General features: G+C 49.8%; 1 protein-coding gene across 1 annotated transcript in view; it reads right to left on the bottom strand.

Moving 5' to 3' along the window:
• The window catches only part of ENTREP3 (endosomal transmembrane epsin interactor 3), a 70,595-nt gene that overhangs the window by 26,963 nt on the left and 23,271 nt on the right, over nt 1–20,361 (bottom strand). The window contains exons 11-14 of the mRNA XM_060257098.1: nt 19,383–19,482; nt 16,058–16,145; nt 13,729–14,268; nt 10,077–10,142 (exon numbers count right to left, since the gene is read on the bottom strand). Of these exons, the coding sequence (XP_060113081.1) occupies nt 10,077–10,142; nt 13,729–14,268; nt 16,058–16,145; nt 19,383–19,482 (794 nt within the window). The remainder of the gene's footprint in view (nt 1–10,076; nt 10,143–13,728; nt 14,269–16,057; nt 16,146–19,382; nt 19,483–20,361) is intronic.

Below are 20,361 nucleotides of genomic sequence, written 5' to 3'. Positions count from 1 at the left end.
TAAAAATAATACCACAATACCAGCAACGTAAATTATCAATACTTTAAAAAGACATTGAGGAGATTAAAAATATCCATAGCCCAGTCCTTGGGCTAGAAGCAGAAAGAGCTACAAAAATATATATTTTTAAAACCCTTCATGAAAAAGTCTAGGTTTTTAAAGAACGTTTCAGTGTGGTGCCATCGGTGTCTACATCCGCTATCGCACCGATGGCAGCCTGTTCAACCTGAGGCGACTAAAGGCCCACTCCAAGACAATGGAAAAACTCATCCGAGAGCTACTGTTTGCTGATGATGCTGCACTCGTCTCCCACTCGGTATCAGCTCTGCAGTATATGACGTCCTGCTTTGCAGAGGCTGCCAAGCTATTCGGCCTAGAAGTTAGTCTGAAGAAGACAGAAGTTCTCCACCAGCCTGCACCCCAGGAAGATTATCACCCTCCCTGCATCACTGTGGGTGAATCAGTTCTGAAGACAGTCCAGCAGTACAGCTACCTGGGGTGCATCATCTCCTCAGATGCCAAGATCGACAAGGAGATTGACAACAGGCTGGCAAAGGCAAACCGTGCCTTTAGCCGACTGCACAAAAGAGTGTGGAGCAACAAGCATCTGAAAAAAGGCACAAAGATCAATGTTTACAAAGTGGTTGTGATGACAACCCTCATCTACGGCGCCGAATCGTGGGTTTTATACCGTCATCACTTGCGACTCCTCGAGCGCTTTCATCAGCGCTGCCTTCGCACCATCCTCAACATCCACTGGAGTGACTTTGTGACCAACACTGAAGTCCTCAAGCGGGCGGAGGTTACCAGCATCGAGGCACTGCTGTTGAAGATGCAGCTGCGCTGGGCAGGGCATATTTCTAGGATGGAAAACCACCGCCTTCCCAAGATTGCCCTGTATGGCGAACTCTCCACCGGCCATCGAAATAGAGGGGCACCAAAGAAGAGGTACAAGGACTCCTTGAAGAAATCCCTTGGCACCTGTCGCATCAACCATCACCAGTGGTCTGACCTAGCCTCAGATCGCAAAGCATGGAGGCACACCATCCACCAGGCTGTCTCTTCCTTTGAGAACGCACGCATAGCTGGTCTTGAGGACAAAAGGAGATTGAGGAAGAATCGCACTGCTACAGCACCAACCCTAAATCAGACTTTTCCCTGCAGCCACTGTGGCCGGACCTGCCTGTCCCGCATTGGTCTTGTCAGCCACCAGCGAGCCTGCAGCAGACGTGGACTATTGCACCCTTCTTAAATCTTCGTTCGCGAAGCCAAGCCGAGAGAGAGAGAGAGAGAGTGTGGTGCCTTTGGAAGACCTAGGCAGTCAAAATCTTGGAGGCCCCCTCACAAATTACCTCAGAGTCTGAACGCCTGCCCCACTGCCCATGGCCCCAGCTGCAGCCTTCAGGCACCTTCTTAAAAGCCCGTTACTAAGCTGTGGGGGAGAGGCAGAGAGAGGCAAACTTGGCAACGATGCCAGCAGCCACCGCACCAGACAAGTCGAACAAAGAGCGGCTCAGTTGCTGGCTGCACATGCAGGCTGGGAGGGCTGCAAGTAGGTGGGAAACTGAGGGGGGAGCTGGCCCGGGGCCCCTAAAGGCGTGGGGGCTCATCGTCCAGTGCCTACTTGGCCTAATTGTTAATCCAGCTCTTTGTTTGACACCTTCAACCTACAGCATACCATAGTCTGCCCTCTGAAGTTGCCATTGTCTTCAGGGGAAGTGGTCTTTGAAGGATAGAGATCAATTGTAACTCCAGGAGAAGTCCAGGCCCTGCCTGGAAGCTGGCAACCTCAGCTGGTTCCCCTGGCCCGCCGCTCCCCTTCATCCATACCGCAAAAGCTTCTTAAAATTAAAGAGGGCACGGTGACTTTTAATGGGTCTCGGAGGTGCCAAGGGGAGCCGGCCGCAAGGCATTCACGTTCGAACAACGCAAACCGATTAGGCTCAGTTACTGGAAAGAAATTTAATACTGTTGTTATTTTTGCTTGTCATTCCGGCTCGGATCAGAAACCAGAAGCTGCTGTCGAGGCTATTTGAGATCTCGCGGAGTGAATTATTCGGAGATGGAGCCGCGACACCCGTTCTGACGCAGCTTCTGCCGTGAGCTCTTGCCCTCCGACATTTCACGGGCGAATGTGCTCGTGGTTCATAAACCGGGAGATTGCCATAGAGCAAGGGTTGCCAAGCTCCAGGCGATGCCTGGAGATCTCCTGCTATACTATTACAATTCATCTCCAGACAATCAAGATCAGTGCCCTTGGAGAAAATGGCTGCTTTGGAGGGCGGGATCTGTGACACTCCACTAGGGTTACCAATCCCCAGGTGGGGGCAGGGGATCCCCCAATTTGGAGGCCCTCCCCCCTCTTCAGAGTCATCAGAAAGCGGGGGGAGAGAGCAAAATGTCTAATGGACACACCATTATTCCCTGTGCAGACTGATTCCCATAGGGTATAATTGAGAATTAATCCAAAGGTATCTGGAGCTCTGGGGGGGGGGGGCTGGTTTTTTAGGCAGAAACACCAAATTTGCAGTACAGCATTTGGTGCCTCTCCTAAAAACACCCTCCAAGTTTCAAAAGGATTGGACCAGAGGGTCCAATTCTATGAGCCCTCAAAGAAGGTGCCCCTATCCATTATTTCCAATGGAGGGAAGGCACTGAAAAGGTGTGCAGTCCCTTTAAATCTGATAGTCAGAACTTCCTTTGGAGTTCAGTTATGCTTGTCATAACCTCACTCCTGGCTCCACCCCCAAAGCCCCCAAACATTTCTTGAATTGGACCTGGCAACCCTACACTCTACCATGCTGAGGTCCTTCCTGTCCCTAAATCCTGCCCGCTCCCCAGGCTCCACCCCCAAAATCTCCAGGTATTTCCTAGTTCAGAGCTATAAACTCTCTTTATCATAGAACATGCAGCTTAATGCCTACAGTACCAAAGTAACAATTACAGAGAAGAAGAAGATTCAGAGTCTTAGAGCAGTCACAATCTCCTTTACCTTCCTCCCCCACAACAGACACCCTGTGAGGTGGGGGGGCTGAGAGAGCTCTCCCAGAAGCTGCCTTTTCAAGGACAACTCCTACGAGAGCTATGGCTGGACCAAGGCCATTCCAGCAGCTGCAAGAGGAGGAGTGGGGAATCAACCCCGGTTCTTCCAGATAAGAGTCCACACACTTAACCACTACACCAAAGGGGCATTAGAACAGCAGAATAAAACTTCATTGGTCTTCAGGATGCTACTGGGCCCGAACTTTGTTCTTATTGGTCTGCATTGACCTTCTAGAGCAAAGTAGAATCCGGATTTTTCAAGCTCCACCTTTACAGAAATGCAGTAAAAGAATGGTGACTCCCTGCTGCAACATAAAAGCTCATTATGATTAGTGATATAACAGCTATATTGTTGCATAATGATAGTGCTGGTAATTAGATCATAATGACATCCAGCAGGCATTAACGATCTCTTCCAGATATGTGGTTTTAAAACTACAGTAATTGACAGGATGAGATGACACAACTTTAGACCGGAATTCACATTCAGTGCTTCCTCATTTTAAGAACATCAGAAGATCCCTGCTGGATCAGACCAGTGGTCCATCTAGACCAGCATCCTGCTTCACACAGTGGCCTCAACCAGCTCCTCTGGAGGACCAACAACAGGGCAGAGAGGCCGAGGCCTTCCCCTCCTAAGAACATCAGAAGAGCCCTGCTGGATCAGACCAGTGAGGGTCCATCTAATCCAGCATCCTGTCTCACAGTGGTCTCAACCAGCTCCTCTGGAGGACCAGCAACAGGGCAGAGAGACTGAGGCCTTCCCCTCAGAAGAACATCAGAAGAGCCCTGCCGGATCAGACCAGTGAGGGTCCATCTAATCCAGCATCCTGTCTCACACAGTGGCCTCAACCAGTTCCTCTGGAGGGCCAACAACAGGGCAGAGAGGTCAAGGCCTTCCCCTCATAAGAACATCAGAAGAGCCCTGCTGGATCAAGCCAGTGAGGGTCCATCTAATCTAGCATCCTGTCTCACACAGTGGCAAACCATAAGAACATAAGAACATAAGAGAAGCCATGTTAGATCAGGCCAATGGCCCATCCAGTCCAACATTCTGTGTCACACAGCGGCCAATTATATATATATATATACACACACACACACACACTGTGGCTAATAGCCACTGATGGACCTCTGCTCCATATTTTTATCTAACCCCTTCTTGAAGGTGGCTATGCTTGTGGACGCCACCACCTCCTGTGGCAGTGAATTCCACATGTTAATCACCCTTTGGGTGAAAAAGTACTTCCTTTTATCCGTTTTAACCTGTCTGCTCAGCAATTTCATCGAATGCCCACGAGTTCTTGTATTGTGAGAAAGGGAGAAAAGTACTTCTTTCTCTACTTTCTCCATCCCATGCATTATCTTGTAAACTTCTATCATGTCACCCCTCAGTCGACGTTTCTCCAAGCTAAAGAGCCCTAAGCGTTTCAACCTTTCTTCATAGGGAAGGTGTTCCAGCCCTTTAATCATTTTAGTTGCCCTTTTCTGAACTTTCTCCAATGCTATAATATCCTTTTTGAGGTGCGGCGACCAGAACTGCACACAGTACTCCAAATGAGACCGCACCATCGATTTATACAGAGGCATTATGATACTGGCTGATTTGTTTTCAATTCCCTTCCTAATAATTCCCAGCATGGCGTTGGCCTTTTTTATTGCAAACGCACACTGTCTTGACATTTTCAGTGAATTATCTACTATGACCCCAAGATCTCTCTCTTGGTCTGTCTCTGCCAGTTCACACCCCATCAACTTGTATTTGTAGCTGGGATTCTTGGCCCCAATGTGCATTACTTTGCACTTGGCCACATTGAACCGCATCTGCCACGTTGACGCCCACTCACCCAGCCTCAACAGATCCCTTTGGAGTTCCTCACAATCCTCTCTGGTTCTCACCACCCTGAACAATTTAGTGTCATCCGCAAATTTGGCCACTTCACTGCTCACTCCCAACTCTAAATCATTTATGAACAAGTTAAAGAGGATGGGACCCAGTACCGAGCCCTGCGGCACCCCACTGCTTACCGTCCTCCACTGCGAAGACTGCCCATTTATACTCACTCTCTGCTTCCTATGACTCAGCCAGTTTTTGATCCACAAGAGGACCTGTCCTTTTACTCCATGACTCTCAAGCTTTCTAAGGAGCCTTTGATGAGGAACTTTATCAAAAGCTTTCTGGAAGTCAAGGTAAACAACATCTATCGGGTCTCCTTTGTCCACATGTTTTTCACCCCCTCAAAGAAATGTAACAGGTTAGTGAGGCAAGATCTTCCCTTGCAGAACCCATGCTGAGTCTTCCTCAATAACCCGTGTTCATCAATGTGCCTACTCATTCTGTCCTTGATAATGGTTTCTACCAACTTTCCCGGTATTGAAGTCAGACTGACTGGCCTGTAATTTCCCGGATCTCCTCTGGAACCCTTTTTAAAGATGGGGGTGACATTTGCTACCTTCCAGTCCTCAGGAACGGAGGCAGATTTCAATGAAAGATTACAGATTTTTGTTAGAAGATCCACAAGTTCAACTTTGAGTTCTTTCAGAACTCTCGGATGTATGCCATCCGGACCCGGTGACTTATTAGTTTTTAATTTGTCTATCAGTTGTAGGACCTCCTCTTTTGTCACCTCAATCTGACTCAGGTCTTTCAACACCCCTTCCAATATTAGTGGTTCTGGGGCGGGCAAACACTTCTCATCTTCCACGGTGAAGACGGAGGCAAAAAATGCATTCAGCTTCTCAGCCATTTCCCCATCCTCCTTCAGTAGTCCTTTTACCCCATGGTCATCCAAGGGCCCCACTGCTTCCCTGGCTGGTTTCCTACTTCTAATATATTTGAAGAAATTTTTATTGTTGGTCTTTATGTTTTTTGCAATATGCTCCTCATAGTCCCTTTTTGCCTGCCTGATCACAGTCTTGCATTTGATTTGCCACTGCCTGTGTTCCCTTTTATTAATCTCACTTGGACTGGTTTTCCACCGCTTAAAGGAGTCCTTCTTACCTTTTACAGCTTCCATTACTTTGTTTGTTAACCATGCTGGCCTCTTCTTATACCTGTTTGTGCCTTTCCTAACTTGTGGTATGTATTTTATCTGAGCTTCTAGGATTATAGTTTTAAATAGTCTCCAAGCTTCCCCAAGGGTTTTGACTGTATTTACCTTTCCTTTCAGTTTCCTCCTCACATGCCTCCTCATCTCAGAGAATTTACCCCTTTTAAAGTTAAATGAGGTTGTGGCGGTCTTTTTGGGCAACTCCCTATTTATACAAATGGTGAAATCAATAACATTATGGTCACTGTTCCCAAGCGGCGCAATCACTTTTACGTCTCTCACCAAGTCTTGGGCATTACTTAGGACCAGATCCAGGATCGCCCCACCCCTGGTAGGTTCTGAGACCATCTGCTCCATAGCACAGTCATTGAGAGCATCAAGAAACTCAATCTCTTTCTCTCGACCAGAACACATATTGACCCAATCAATCTGCGGGTAGTTAAAATCACCTATTACGACACAGTTTTTACGTTTAGCCGCTATCTTTAATCCCTCCATCATATTATAATCGTCCTCTCTCTTTTGATTTGGTGGGCGATAACAAACTCCCATAGTTAAATTTCCTTTTGGGCCCTCTATTTCAACCCAAAGCATTTCTAAAAGGGAATCTAATTCTCTGACCTCAGTCTTACTGGACCGTATATCCTCTCTGACATACAGAGCCACCCCACCTCCAACCCTTCCCTCCCTATCCTTCCGATATAACTTATATCCAGGAATCACCGTGTCCCACTGATTCTCCTCATTCCACCAAGTTTCTGAAATCACCGTGTCCCACTGATTCTCCTCATTCCACCAAGTTTCTGAAATTCCCACAATGTCTATGTTTTCTCCCAACACTAAACATTCCAATTCACCAATTTTACTTCGGACACTTCTAGCATTTGCATACAAACATTTATAATTTCCCAAGCAAGCTAGGCCCGCCACCTCTCTCCTGCCGCCTCGAGACTCTAGCAGACAGTCCATACTGTTTGTCACCATCACAGTGGACAACTCTGATCCGTTACTCGGTAGAAAAATAGAAGCCAACCCTTCATCTCTTTGAGACGAGTCCTCCCGAACCAGAGACATTCCATCTCCTGTCGGCTTTCCCCCAAGATTTAGTTTAAAAACTGCTCTGCCACCTTTTTGATTTTAAGCGCCAGCAGCCTGGTTCCATCCGGAGACAAGTGGAGACCGTCTCTTTTGTACAGCTCCGGCTTGTTCCAGAAAGCATCCCAGTGCCTAACAAACTTAAACCCTTCCTCCTTACACCATCGTCTCATCCACACATTGAGACTTCTAATTTGCGCCTGTCTCTCCTGCCCTGCACGTGGAACAGGTAGCACTTCCGAGAAGGCCACCTTGGAGGTCCTGGCCTTAAGTCTCCCACCTAGTAGCCTAAACTTCTCCTCCAGGACCTCACGACTGCATTTCCCCACATCGTTGGTGCCAACATGCACCATGACCACAGGCTCCTCCCCAGCACTGTCTATCAGCCTATCTACTACACGCGTAATGTCCGCTACCTTCGCACCAGGCAGGCAAGTCACCATACGGTCAATACGCGGTTTCGCCACCCAGCTGTCTACTTGCCTAAGGATCGAATCACCAACTACCAAGACCCCCCCTCTCCCCCTGCCCAGGGATGGTTCCTTGGCGCGAAAGGATACCCGCTCACCAACCGAAGAAGAGGTCCCTTCTGAGGGCGCATTCCCCTTATCCTCAGCAAGGTGCCCTGTTCCCTCTAGACCCTCACGCTCTCTGGCAGCAACGGGGCTGCCACATTCAGAGTGGGGCTCATCTAATACGCCCCCAAGAGTCTTCCCCAATTGCCTAACTGACCGTCTCTGCTTCTCCAGGGCAGTCACCTCGGCCTCAAGGGTACGAACTCGTTCCCTGAGGACCAGGAGCTCCTTGCATCGAGCACACACCCAAGACTTCTGTCCTGTGGGCAGATAGTCATACATGTGACACTCAGTGCAAAACACTGGAAAGCCCCCACCCCCCTGCTGGCATTCTACCTTCATGATATATATATTAAATATACAGTCCTCTTTAAATGCTGTTGTTTACGTGGCTCCCCTTCTGGAAGGTCAACTTACCTTATTGGGAGAACAAGGAAATCAGGGATCTGGGTTCCTGGTCCTTAGGAAGCCCCCAGGCAAAGAGCCACAGGCCAAGAGCCCTTTAGCCCTTTGGCAAGGCGCAGCTTAAAATGCAAAGAGGGTGGAGCAGACCACTCCTAAGCAATCATCAACAATTACTCTCAATCAATCAATCAATCACTTTCACCTTTAGCCCACTCACCCAAACGTACAGCAGTTCCCCAGCTATCACAACTCAGCCTTTTCAGCAGTCACCCAAGCCTCAGAATGAAACCAGTTCCCTCTGGAGCTCCAACACCACGGCAGAGAGGCTGAGGCCTTCCCCTCATAAGAACATTAGAAGAGGCCTACTGGATCAGACCAGTGAGGGTCCATCTAGTCCAGCATCCTGCCTCACACAATGGCAAAGCAGTTCCTCTGGAGCTCCAACAACAGGGCAGGGAGGCCGAGGCCTTCCCCTCATAAGAACATCAGACAAGCTCTGCTGGATCAGACCAGTGAGGGTCCATCTAGTTCATCATCCTGTCCCACACAGTGGCCTCGACCTGTTCCTCTGGAGGGCCAACAACAGGGCAGAGAGGCTGAGGCTTTCCCCTGGCAAGTATATCAGAAGAATCCAGCTGGATCAGACTAGTGAGGGTCCATCTAGTCCAACATCCTGTCTCACACAGTTGCCTCAACCAGTTCCTTTGGAGGGCCATAGAGGCCAAGGCCGTCCCCTGATGTTGCTTCCTGGCACTGGGATGCAGGGGTTGGCTACCTTTGAACACAGAGGTTCCCTTTAGTCACTATTGCTAGTAGCCACTGATAGACCTATCCTCCATTAATATGGTAGCCACCTCTGGACTCAGAGAGACCTGGAGATTTGTGGGTGGAATCTGGAAGAGTGGGGTTGAGGGAAATGAGGGACCCTGGTAACCTTCAGAAAAGTGAAGGATCTCATTAGGGTATAATGCCATGCAGGCCACATTCCAAAGCAGCCATTTTCTCCAGGGGAACTGGAACAAATGCTTTCGATAAATAAATGATGAAGACTGGAGGTCAGTTGTAATTCTGGAAGATCTCCAGCTCTCACCTGGAGGTTTGCTTCTCTATACTGTATCTGTCTGAGCCCCTTTTGGATCTGTCTAATTCCCTTTTGAGGCTGTCCATGCCTATGGCTATCCCCTGGAAGCAAATTCCACATTTTAATCACTCTCTGTGTAAAGCCATATTTCCTTTTGTCCGTCCTGAACCTACTACCCATCGGCTTCATCGGATTTCCTCTAGTATTTTGGGAGAGGGAGAAACAGTTCTCATTGTCAACTCTCTCTGCCCAATGCAACATTTGATAACTTCTATCATGTCCCCAGTAGACATCTCTTCTCTAAACTGAAGTCCCAGGCTGTTCAGCCTTCCTTCATAGAGGAGGAGGTGAAGGAGAAGAAGGAGGAGGAGGAGAAGAAGGAGAAGAAAAAGAAGAAATTGGATTTATATCCTGCCCTCCACTCCAAATCTCAGCCTTTCTGAGCGGTTCTCAATCTCCTTTATCTTCCTCCCCCAAAACAGACACCCTGAGAGAGCTCTCCTAGAAGCTGCCCTTTCAAGGACAACCTCTGTCAGAGCTATGGCTGACCCAAGGCCATTCCAGCAGCTGCAAGTGGAGGAGTCGGGAATCAAACCCGGCTCTCCCAGATAAGAGTCCATGCACTTAACCCTGCACCAAACTGGCTCTCACCCCCTAATCATCTTGGCTGCCCTCCTCTGTACTTTTTCCAGCTCTGCAATGTCCAGTTTTGAGATATAGTAGCTACAGCTGTACTTAGTATTCCAAGTGAGGCCACAGCATTGAACTATACAGGGGCCTTATTCATAAAGGGATGTATGACGCTGTCTAAGCGGTTGCTGTCCTCACCTGTATCAGAGGAATTCGACAGGTCGTCCTCCAAAGCTTTGGCGCAGAACACTTCCTGGAAGTCACCTGTGGGAAGTGAGAAATGATAGCCAGGAGAAAGAGAGGGTTAAGCCTTGGAGACATCCATCCACAGAGCTGTGCCAAAGGTAGCCCCTCCCATAGACCCTCCACCCCTCTCTCCTGTGCTGAACGACTCCCCTCCATCAATGGTACCCAGAGGGCTGGCTCGCCCACTAAGCAAACTAGGCGGTTGCCTAGGGCGCTGGGAGGTGGGGGGCGCAGAATTGGGCTCCCACCTCTCCTAGTGCCCATGGCAAACAACTAGTTTGCTTCCCTCTCTTCCCACCACCCGCCCCCTCAAGTCCACCACCTCCGTCCTCCTTCCCTTCCCTTCGCGGAGCTGCCAGGCAACAGCGCGCTCTGCCGCTCCTCCCCACCACGCTGCACCGAGGCTGGTGCTTACTGGCTTTGATGTGACTGGCTTGGCTTCTACTCCTTTGAAGAGCCCACGATGTGAAAGGAGACTTCACTCCCCCTCACTTCTGGTTTCAGGAAGAAGGAGGAACGAAGTCTCCTCTCGTGTCGCGGGCTCTTCAAAGGAGTAGAAGCCGTGCCAGCCACATCGAAGCCAGTAAGCATCAGCCTCGGTGCAGCGCGGCCGGGGGGCGACGGAGCACAGCACTGCCTGGTAGCACTGTGAAGGGAGGGAGGGTGGTGACAGAGCAAGGGGGCAGCGGGCAGGGAACTCGGCTGGGGCGCTATGCTCCGGCACTGGGTACCCACATACCACATAGTCTGATTTAATCATCCTTTGCTGAATGCTGGGAAACTATGAGTGCTTCTGCAGAATGCAGGCCCAAGAAGAAGGAGGAGGAGGGATAAATCTATACCCTCCATTTCAACATGGCAAAATTGACTACGGGAAAGTTTTATAATACGTACAATTTCATCTAATCTGTTTATAACATCCTCAGAAGCTTGTGAGTCTAAATTAATAGTTTGGTTCCCAATTGTAGGATACCTTACTAAAACCAAAATTATTCCAAAGAATAGACTATATCAGAGAATGATGTATTTTTTCTTACTGTTGTTGTTTGAGAACCTATGATTTAGATGCGAACGGACACCTACTTGAGTTCTATTCAGATTGTGTTAACGTTAATGTTATAATGGTGATTCGACCGGATAAGTTTATCATTGTTTTCATTTATTTGAAAAGGATTAATACTGTAAATTTAAAAAATTATAAGTCAAAGGAAGAAAGGAGGAGAAGGAGGATTTATTGATTTACAATCTCCATCTCTTCCTCTCCCCACAAGAGACACCCTGTGAGGTAAGTGGGGTTGAGAGAGCTCTGAGAGGACTGTGAGGGATGTCAAAAGGAGAGGGGGCCTGGTCTGTGCGCCAACCCAGAAGCAAGACTGTGAGTTTTGTAGCCTTTATGTCAACAGGATGCCTAAAAACTCCCTCCTCTGCCTACATTTCCCTCACTGCTCCAGCTGTTTGAGGAACTGAGGCCTTCTGGGAGGGAAATAATATCATGAGGCGGATTCCCTCTGTGGGTCACCAACTGGTCACCTTCCGACTGTCATTAATCAATTTCCCTCCCTCTGTCTCTCACACAGGTACATTTATCCCACCCTTCAAAGGAACTCGGAGAAGCATAGATGCTTTGCTCCCCCTTCCTAATATTCTCCTCATGCTGTGAGGTACTATTGCCCTACTGCAGTGCTATCCTACTACTACGACCATCATTTAATCTGGGCCTACAACTGTTTACCTGTATGATGTGCCCTCCCCGCCGGCGGTCCACTCTATTTACTGTCTTATTGATTTACTGTTTAATTTTCATGTAGGGGAGAAACAGTGGCTCAGTGGTAGAGCATCTGCTTGGGAAGCAGAAGGTCCCAGGTTCAATCCCCAGCATCTCCAACTAAAAAAGGGTCCAGGCAAGTAGGTGTGAAAAACCTCAGCTTGAGAACCTGGAGAGCCGCTGCCAGTCTGAGTAGACAATACGGACTTTGATGGACCGAGAAGGGTCTGATTCAGTAGAAGGCAGCTTCATAGGTTCATATGTTCATCGTGTTTTAACTTTGATCTGTAGGTTTTTTATTGTTATTATTGTATGTTGTAATCCACCCCGAGCCCGTTTTCGGGAAAGGGCAGAATATAAGCCTAATGAATGAATGAATGAATGAATGAATGAATGAATGAATGAATGAATGAAGGTAAACAGGGTTGCCACTCTCCAAGTGAGAGAAAAAAAGGCAAAAGCCTCAACGCTAACCAGCCTCAAATTAAGTTCACAGAATAAATATTTTATCCATCAATAATAAATATTCTCACATTTGGCACATAATATTGATGCATACAAACAAGAACATCTGCTCCCCCCACACAACACTCCACAGTCTTTTATGATGCCATCATAGCAATTTCTCCAAATGAGAGCGTCGGGAGGAAGCTTCGCAAGGTAAGTATTCTTAAAAGAGTCCAGTGCTCCAATTGCAATTTCTTGAAATCAATGCAGCTTGGCAATAATATCCAGCGACGAGGCCGTACTTGTCTCCTCGTTTCACTCCAGCTTCGACGAGCTTTATATAATTCAATACCACTACTTCAAATACAGGCAGTCGTAAGACATGCTCCATCCTACTCTCCAGGTGGGGTCTGGCTATCTCTGGCTGTTACGACTGACACTGCCAGGCAATAGAGTTTCTTTGGAGAAAATTGCTACTTTGGAGGGTGGACTTTATGGTATTGTACAAGGGTTGCCCACCCTAGTTTGGGAAATGCCAGGAGATTTTGAGGGTAGAGTCTGAGGGGGGTGGGGCTTGGGGCACTCCCCAAGTCTCTACCTCCCACTAGTAGGTGAAGAGTTTTTATTATGAAAAACCTCCTTGCGGAGAGGCAATTGGAGGTAACATATCAAGTGGCTAGATATGGATATTTTGCTTTAATAACTCAGCTAGATGAATGCTAACCATCTTATTGTGAATTGTTTGCCTTTTAAGGATTTTTAAAATGTATTTTACTGCAGGATATGTTCTTTTTAACCTTCATCTTATAGTCGTTCTTGCTACTTATAGATTTGTAGGACCTTCGGGAGTTTTTTTGGTAGGAAAAGCCCAGCAGGAACTCATTTGCATATCAGGCCACTCCCCCCGACATCACCATTGTTTCACACAAGGCTTTTTTGTGGGAAAGGCCCAGCAGGAACTCATTTGCATATTAGGCCGCACCTCCTGACATCACCATTGTTTCACACAGGGCTTTTTTTGTAGAAAAAGCCTAGCAGAAATTCATTTGAATATTAGGCCACACCCCCTGGCATTGAGCCAGCTGGAACTGTGTTCCTGTTTTTTTTAAAAAAAAGCCCTGAGTACTTTAAAAGTGAAATGCTGGCCTTGGTTGCGAATAAACTTCTGTCTTTAGGGGCGCTCATCTCTGTTGTCTGAGTTCAGCTGGAATTCTGGGAAATCTCCAGGCCCCACCTGGAGGCTGGCAACCCTACAGTGGCTCTTGGGTCAGTTCTCCCTCTTCCAGGTACCCCATCTTCTCTCAATTCCTGGTCAAAACGAACACCCCCAATTCTCCACTGGCCATCCCAAGACACAGATCATGCCTTCAAGAGTTGGTGTGAGTTACTCACTGGTATCACTGGCTGAGGTAATTCCAGGATCGCTGTGAGACCGCAGCAGGGGACAGCAGGCCGGAGGCAGCCGGAAGGAAACCTCGCTGCTCCGGCGCTGCCGCCGCTCGGGGCCTTTGCGTCCCGGGAGCGAGCTCTTGGCCTTAACCCGCACCTCGGGGAAGCAGGGTCCTATGCTGTGGCCCAGGCCTTCCAAGCGATGGCAACTGTGAGTCAGGGCACCGCCCGCTTCTGGCAAGCCCTCACAGCCTGTGCTGGGTGTCGAGCAGGAGTAGGAGCGTTCACCCCGGAGACGTGACTGTGGCACTTCCTCAAAAGGGCCCTGCAGAGTGGGGCTCTGAGGGTGCAGGCCGCACTGCCCGCAGTCCACGCTCAAGCAGTAGTCGGCCCGGCTGCGCTGGATGGAGCGGAAGAGGACATAATCTACCGAACGCGCAGACCCGCCCGTCTCCAGCAGGCAAGAGTCCTCCGAAGGGCTGCTGTCGCCAGGGATGTCTACGATTTCTGACATGACCAGGGAACCGCTGTCCATGGAAACGGCTGCAGGGGAGACAGAGAAAGGCGGTGGAGGGAACAGATGGGCCAGCAAGAAAAGACGCATCGAGTTACAAGGAAATTCAAGGATAGAGCTAAATGTTGTGCAGAACCTCAGGAAATAAATCCTGAGCCAGTGAACATCAGAAGAACATCAGAAGAGCCCTGCTGGATCAGACCACTGAGGGTTCATCTAGTCCAGCATCTTGTCTCCCACAATGGCCAGCCAGTTTTTCTGGAGGGCCAACAACAGGGCAAAGAGGCCAAGGCCTTCCCCTCAGAAGAACATCAGAAGAACCCTGCTGGATCAGACCAGTGGGCCAGCTAGTCCAGCATCCTGACTCACACAGTGGCCTCAATCAGTTCTTCCAGAGGGCCAACAACTGGGCAAAGAGGCCGAGGGCTTCCCCTCAGAAGAACATCAGAAGAGCCCTGCTGGATCAGACCAGTAGTCCATCTAGTCCAGCATCCTGACTCACACAGTGGCCTCAACCAGTTCCTCTGGAGGGCCAATAACAGGGCAGAGAGGCCAAGGCCTTCCCCTCATAAGAACATCAGAAGAGCCCTGCTGGATCAGACCAGTGGGCCAGCTAGTCCAGCATCCTGTCTCACACAGTGGACAACCAGTTCCTCTGGAGGTCACAGAGGCTGAGGACCTCCCATCCCTCCACTCCTACTCCTGTTTGACGCCAAAGTCCCTCATTTAAATCCTGTCTCTGTCACGATCTCCCTGGGCCCACACATCTCAAGAATGCTATCACCAGTTCTGGCGGATGTCAGGGGTAGGGATGGAGGGTTCAGGAGGGAAGGGATCTCAGTGGGGTCCAATGCTGGGGTTGCCAACCAGCAGGTGGGGCCTGGAGATCTCTTGGAGTTTCAACTGATTTTCAGACTACAAAGATCAGTACCCCTTAAGAAAATGGCTGCGTCAGAGATTATACCCCACTGAGGTCCTTCTCTCCCAACTCCACCATTCCCTAGCTCCACCCCTAAATCTCCAGGAATTTCCCAGTCTGGAGTTGGAAACTCTACGACTTCTAAAGACTTCACCCCCAAACCTCCAGGAATTTCTCAATCCAGTTAGCGACTCTAATAGTTAGGGTTACCAGCCTCCAAGTGGTGCATGGAGATCTCCCGCTTTTACAACCAGGGCTGCCAAGCTCCCACCAGGGACAGCGGATCCTCCAGTCTGAAGGGCCCCAACCCGCTGGCAAGGAGCAGGCTGCCAGGGGAATCCCCACCGCCAAAGAGCCCCATCACCACACACTGTTCCCAGTGCGATGACGTCACCCGGAAATGACATTATCGTGCCAGGGACGCTCTAGGACTCGTGGTAAAACTCTATGGCACCATAGAGTTTTATCGTGAATCCTAGAGCGTCCCTGGCACGACGTCTCCAGCACGATGACGTCACTTCTAAGTAATGTCATCGCGCACGAGAACAGCCCCCCGCCACGGCAGCAGAGGGACTTGACAACTGATCAGCATCCCTGAAGGACATGGCTGCTTTGGAGGGTGGGCTCTATGGCATAGCACCATGCTGGGGCCCCTCCCCAAACCCTGCCCTCTCCTGCCTCCACACCCTCTGTCTCCAAGTATTTTTCAAAACAGACCTGGCAACCCTAACAATAGTCCCAGAGGCACTGGAAGTAATGCCCAAATTTTACGACACTCACCCTCTTTCACAGCAAAGTCACAAAAGCTACGGTATCCTTGCTGCCATCAGGGTTGGGGGGACTGCCTCCATGCCTCACCCCCCCTCACACATACCTCACCCCCCCCTCCGGGTTCATACCTTCACCACTGAGCACAACGGAAGGGATCTGGTTACAGGTGCAAGGGCCATGCGAGACGTCCGTGAACTGCGAATCGAACAGTGTCACCTGCGGAGCAGAGGCAGAGAATGTCAATGGACATTGGGAAGAAACAAGGCTGCCAATCTCCAGGTAGGGGCTGGAGCCCTCCCAGAATCGCAACTGATCTCCAGACGGCAGAGATAGGGTTGCCAACCATCAGGAGGCACCTGGAGATCTCCCGCTTTCACACCTGATCGCTAAGAGATTAGTTCCCCTGGAGAAAACAGCTGCTTTGTAGGGCGGACTCTACGATTGGACCATGCTGACGTCCCTCCCCTCCCCAAACCCAGTCCACCCCAGGCTCCATCCCCCCACCCCCCAAAAAAAATCTCCAAGTGTTTCCCAATTCAGAGCTAGCAACTCTACGCAAAGACAAATTTCCCCAGAGAAAATGGCTGCTTTGGGGAGCACTATACAGTGTTATTCCTCACCAAGGTCCCAAAAGCTATCCTCCCCTGGCTCCACCCCCAATCTCCAGGATGCTCCCAACCTGGAGTTGGCAACCGTAGGAAGGGAACACCCAAAGGGGGGGGGGTCAGAGTCACACAGCCTGCGCGCAATAGGTCTGATCAGGGCTTTTTTTTTGTAGCAGGACCTCCTTTTCATATTAGGCCACACACCCCTGATGTAGCCAATCCCCCTGGGGCTTGCAGTAGGCCCTGTACTAAGAGCCCTGTAAGCTCTTGGGGGATTGGCTACCTCAGGGGGGTGGGCCTAATATGCAGGGCTTTTTTTGTAGCAGGAACTCCTTTGCATGTTAGGCCACACACCCCTGATGTAGCCAATCCCCCTGGAGCTTACGGTAGGTCCTGTACGAAGAGCCCTGTAAGCTCTTGGGAGGATTGGCTACATCAGAGGTGTGTGGCCTAACATGCAAAGGAGTTCCTGCCACAAAAAAAGGCCTGAGTCTGATCCCCTGGATCTGTTCCAGAGCAGCGCTTTGTCCTGAGGTGAAGGCTCCTTGGGTGGGAGCCAAGCGCTGCTGTTAGTGGAATGCAATCCAACCCAATGGGATGGAAGCCAGGTGCTTAGCCACATCAAGAGGACATAAGGGCCGGGGAGCGGGGGGAACTGAAGCAGATCCTGCTCTTTCAAAAGATAATATCTTTTAGGTCCAAGAAATACTTTTGCATGTGCTCTAAGAGGCATGGTCTTGACCTTTTCTTTTTTTTTTTTAAAAGAAAGGCTGATCAGCTATAAGGGAGAAACGACAGGGGTAACACGATAGAGCAGGGGTGGCCAATGGTAGCTCTCCAGATGTATTTTGCCTACAACTCCCATCAGCCCCAGCCAGCATGGCCAATGGCTGGGGCTGATGGGAGTTGTAGGCAAAAAACATCTGGAGAGCTACCGTTGGCCACCCCTGTGATAGAGGTTCACAAGATTATGCATGCGATAGAGAAGGTAGGGAAAGAAGGACTTTTCTCCCTTTCTCGCAATACAAGCACTCATGGGCACTCCGTGAAATTGATGAGGAGTCAGGTTAGAACAGATAAAAGGAAGTCCTTCTTCACCCAAAGGGTGATTCACACGTGGAACTCACTGCCACAGGAGGTGGTGGCGGCTGCAAGTATAGATGGCTTCAGGAGGGGAGTGGATGAATATATGGAGCAGAGGTCCATTAGTGGCTATTAGCCACAGGGCATAGATTGAATTCTTTGTCTGGGGCAGTGACGCCCTGTATTCTTGGTGCTTGGGGGGGGGGGCAACAGTGGGAGGGCTTCTAGTGTCCTGGCCCCACTGATGGACCTCCTGATGGCACCTGGTTGGTGCCAGAGTGTTGAACTGGATGGCCCATTGGCCTGATCCAACATGGCTTCTCTTATGTTCTTATGGCCACTGTGTGACACAGAGTGTTGGACTGGATGGGCCATTGGCCTGATCCAACATGGCTTCTCTTATGTTCTTATGGCCACTGTGTGACACAGAGTGTTGAACTGGATGGCCCATTGGCCTGATCCAACATGGCTTCTCTTATTTCTTATGAAAGGCACACCTCTGTATGCTTATCACAAGGCAACATTTGGTTTCCACAGGTAGCAAATCCATATTTCCTGGACATTTTTGCCATTTTCTGGGCACAGAGCAGGGGTCACTGGGGATGTATGTGTGTGCGGGGGGTGGGTATTTGTCTATTCCCTGCATTGTGCAAGGGGTTGGACTAGATGACCCTGGAGGTCCCTTCCAACTCTAGGATTCTATTGTGTAGATTTCCATTTCCCCCATCATTTACACTCCTTCCTCTGAATAAACGCCTCCCAAGCTTTAAAATGTCCGCAGTTTTACTTCTCTGACTCATATGTGGTGACAAGTTACAGTTTACTTACCAACAGGAGTTTGTCAAACCATCAAAAAACCCTAGTCTGAAATCCTGTTTTACAGCCATCCAGGACTTTTTTTGTAGCAGGAATTCCTTTGCATATTAGGCCACACCCCTCTGATGTAGTCAATCCTCCTGGAGCTTACAGGAGGCCCTAAACTAAGACTCCTGTAAACTCTTGGAAGATTGGCTACATCAGGGGGTGTGGCCTAATTTGCAAAGGAGTTCCTGCTACAAAAAAAAGCCCTGCGGCCATCCAACAAACCCCGGTTGGTGGTACTGTCTGGTTTAGTTGTCATACCTAACCACGGTTTGATCAAACCAAGGCTCATCCCCACTGTTCCCATCACCCCCCCCCCAGTCACCACGAATCACCCATCCCCACTGTTCCGCATCACTCCACCCCCAGCCCCAACAGCTTTCCAGTCAGTAGTGGGGAAAGAAGCCCTCTCTTCTGCAAAACCGAGGGATGCTAGCCTCTAGGTGGCACCAGACTACAGAGATCGGTTCTCAAGGGTGGCGTCTGTGGCACTGCCCCACTGAGGTTCCTGTCCTTCCCAGGCTCCACCCCCAAATCTCCAGGGCTTTCCCAACCTGAGGCTGGTAACCCTACCTCCACCTCCTTCCCTACCAGTGGCCATGAGAACCTGGCAAGAAGATGTTGAAGATACTGGATTTATATCCCACCCTGTACTCTGAATCTCAGAGTGGTCACAGTCTCCTTTACCTTCCCCCCCCCACACACAACAGACACCCTGCGAGGTGGATGGGGCTGAGAGAGCTCTGACAGCAGCTGCCCTTTCAAGGACAACTCCTACAAAAGCTCTGGCTGACCCAAGGCCATTCCATCAGTTGCAAGTGGAGGATCAAACCCGGTTCTCCCAGATAAGAGCCCACGCACTTAACCACTACACCAAACTGGCAACCCTAGCAAAACCTCTTACCTGGCTATCCCCGTGGAGTCCCATAACAGCCTCGTAACTGGGGGGGAAGTCAGTGGGGTACAGCGGCACAGGGCTGTCCATGGAGCCGTTGTAAGTGATGCTGCCAAATAAAAGAATCTTGTTATCCATGATACAAAGAAAGAAATACACCCCTCTGCTTTCCACCATTTCCAGGGCAATCCCCTGGAATTACAGTTCATTTCCGGACTACAAAGATCAGATCTGGCATTGTACTCCACTGTCTCTGTCCTCCCCAGGCTCCATCCCCAAATCTTCAAGACTTTCCCAACTTGGATCTGGCAATCTTATCTCCCCCTCTCTGCCAGGAAGGAACTGGTAGCCCTACTCAGGCCAGTAGCTACAGGAAGCCAGGTGAGGCCAGGCCACTTTATTTACACCCCCTTCTCTCTGTAGGGCCCCTCCGTTGGAGGGAGGGAGAGAGAGCACGGGAGAAAGAGAGCACAAGAGAGAGCGGCAAGAGTGAGAGAGAGGAGAGAGCAACAGCAAAAACGAGAGGAGAGAGTGACAACGAAAGCGAGAGAGAGCGAGAATGAGAGAGCGACAGCAAGAGAAAAGGAGAGGCAGCGAGAGAGGAAGAGCGGCAGTGAGAGACAGTGAGGGGGCGAGCAAGAGAGGAAGTGGGAGAGCAACAACGAGGGGGAGAGTGAGAGAGCAACAGCAAGAGAGTATGAGAGAGAGAGCGACAGTGAGGGGGAGAGAAAAAGCACGAGAGAGAGTGAGAGATAGAGCAACAGCGAGAGAGAGAGAGAGCGTGAGAGAGATTTGAGGCCGGATCAGAAATGCTGCACAGTCCACAAGAGAGAAGACACACTGTAAAATAACCCCCCTGCTCACCCAACTTTTTATTTATTAAGGTGTCAAGCACATGAGATGGGAACGCTTCCCCCTCCCTCTCCCCTCTCATTTTTACCCCTCCTTCCTAGGGCAGGTGCCTCAGACCTTCCTTGTACGTTTACAG

The sequence above is a fragment of the Heteronotia binoei genome, chromosome 1, assembly GCF_032191835.1.
Source record: "Heteronotia binoei isolate CCM8104 ecotype False Entrance Well chromosome 1, APGP_CSIRO_Hbin_v1, whole genome shotgun sequence".
Taxonomy (NCBI): Eukaryota; Metazoa; Chordata; class Lepidosauria; order Squamata; family Gekkonidae; genus Heteronotia; species Heteronotia binoei.
Note: the sequence above shows the minus strand (reverse complement) of the source record. Positions and strands in the feature narration are given on the sequence as shown.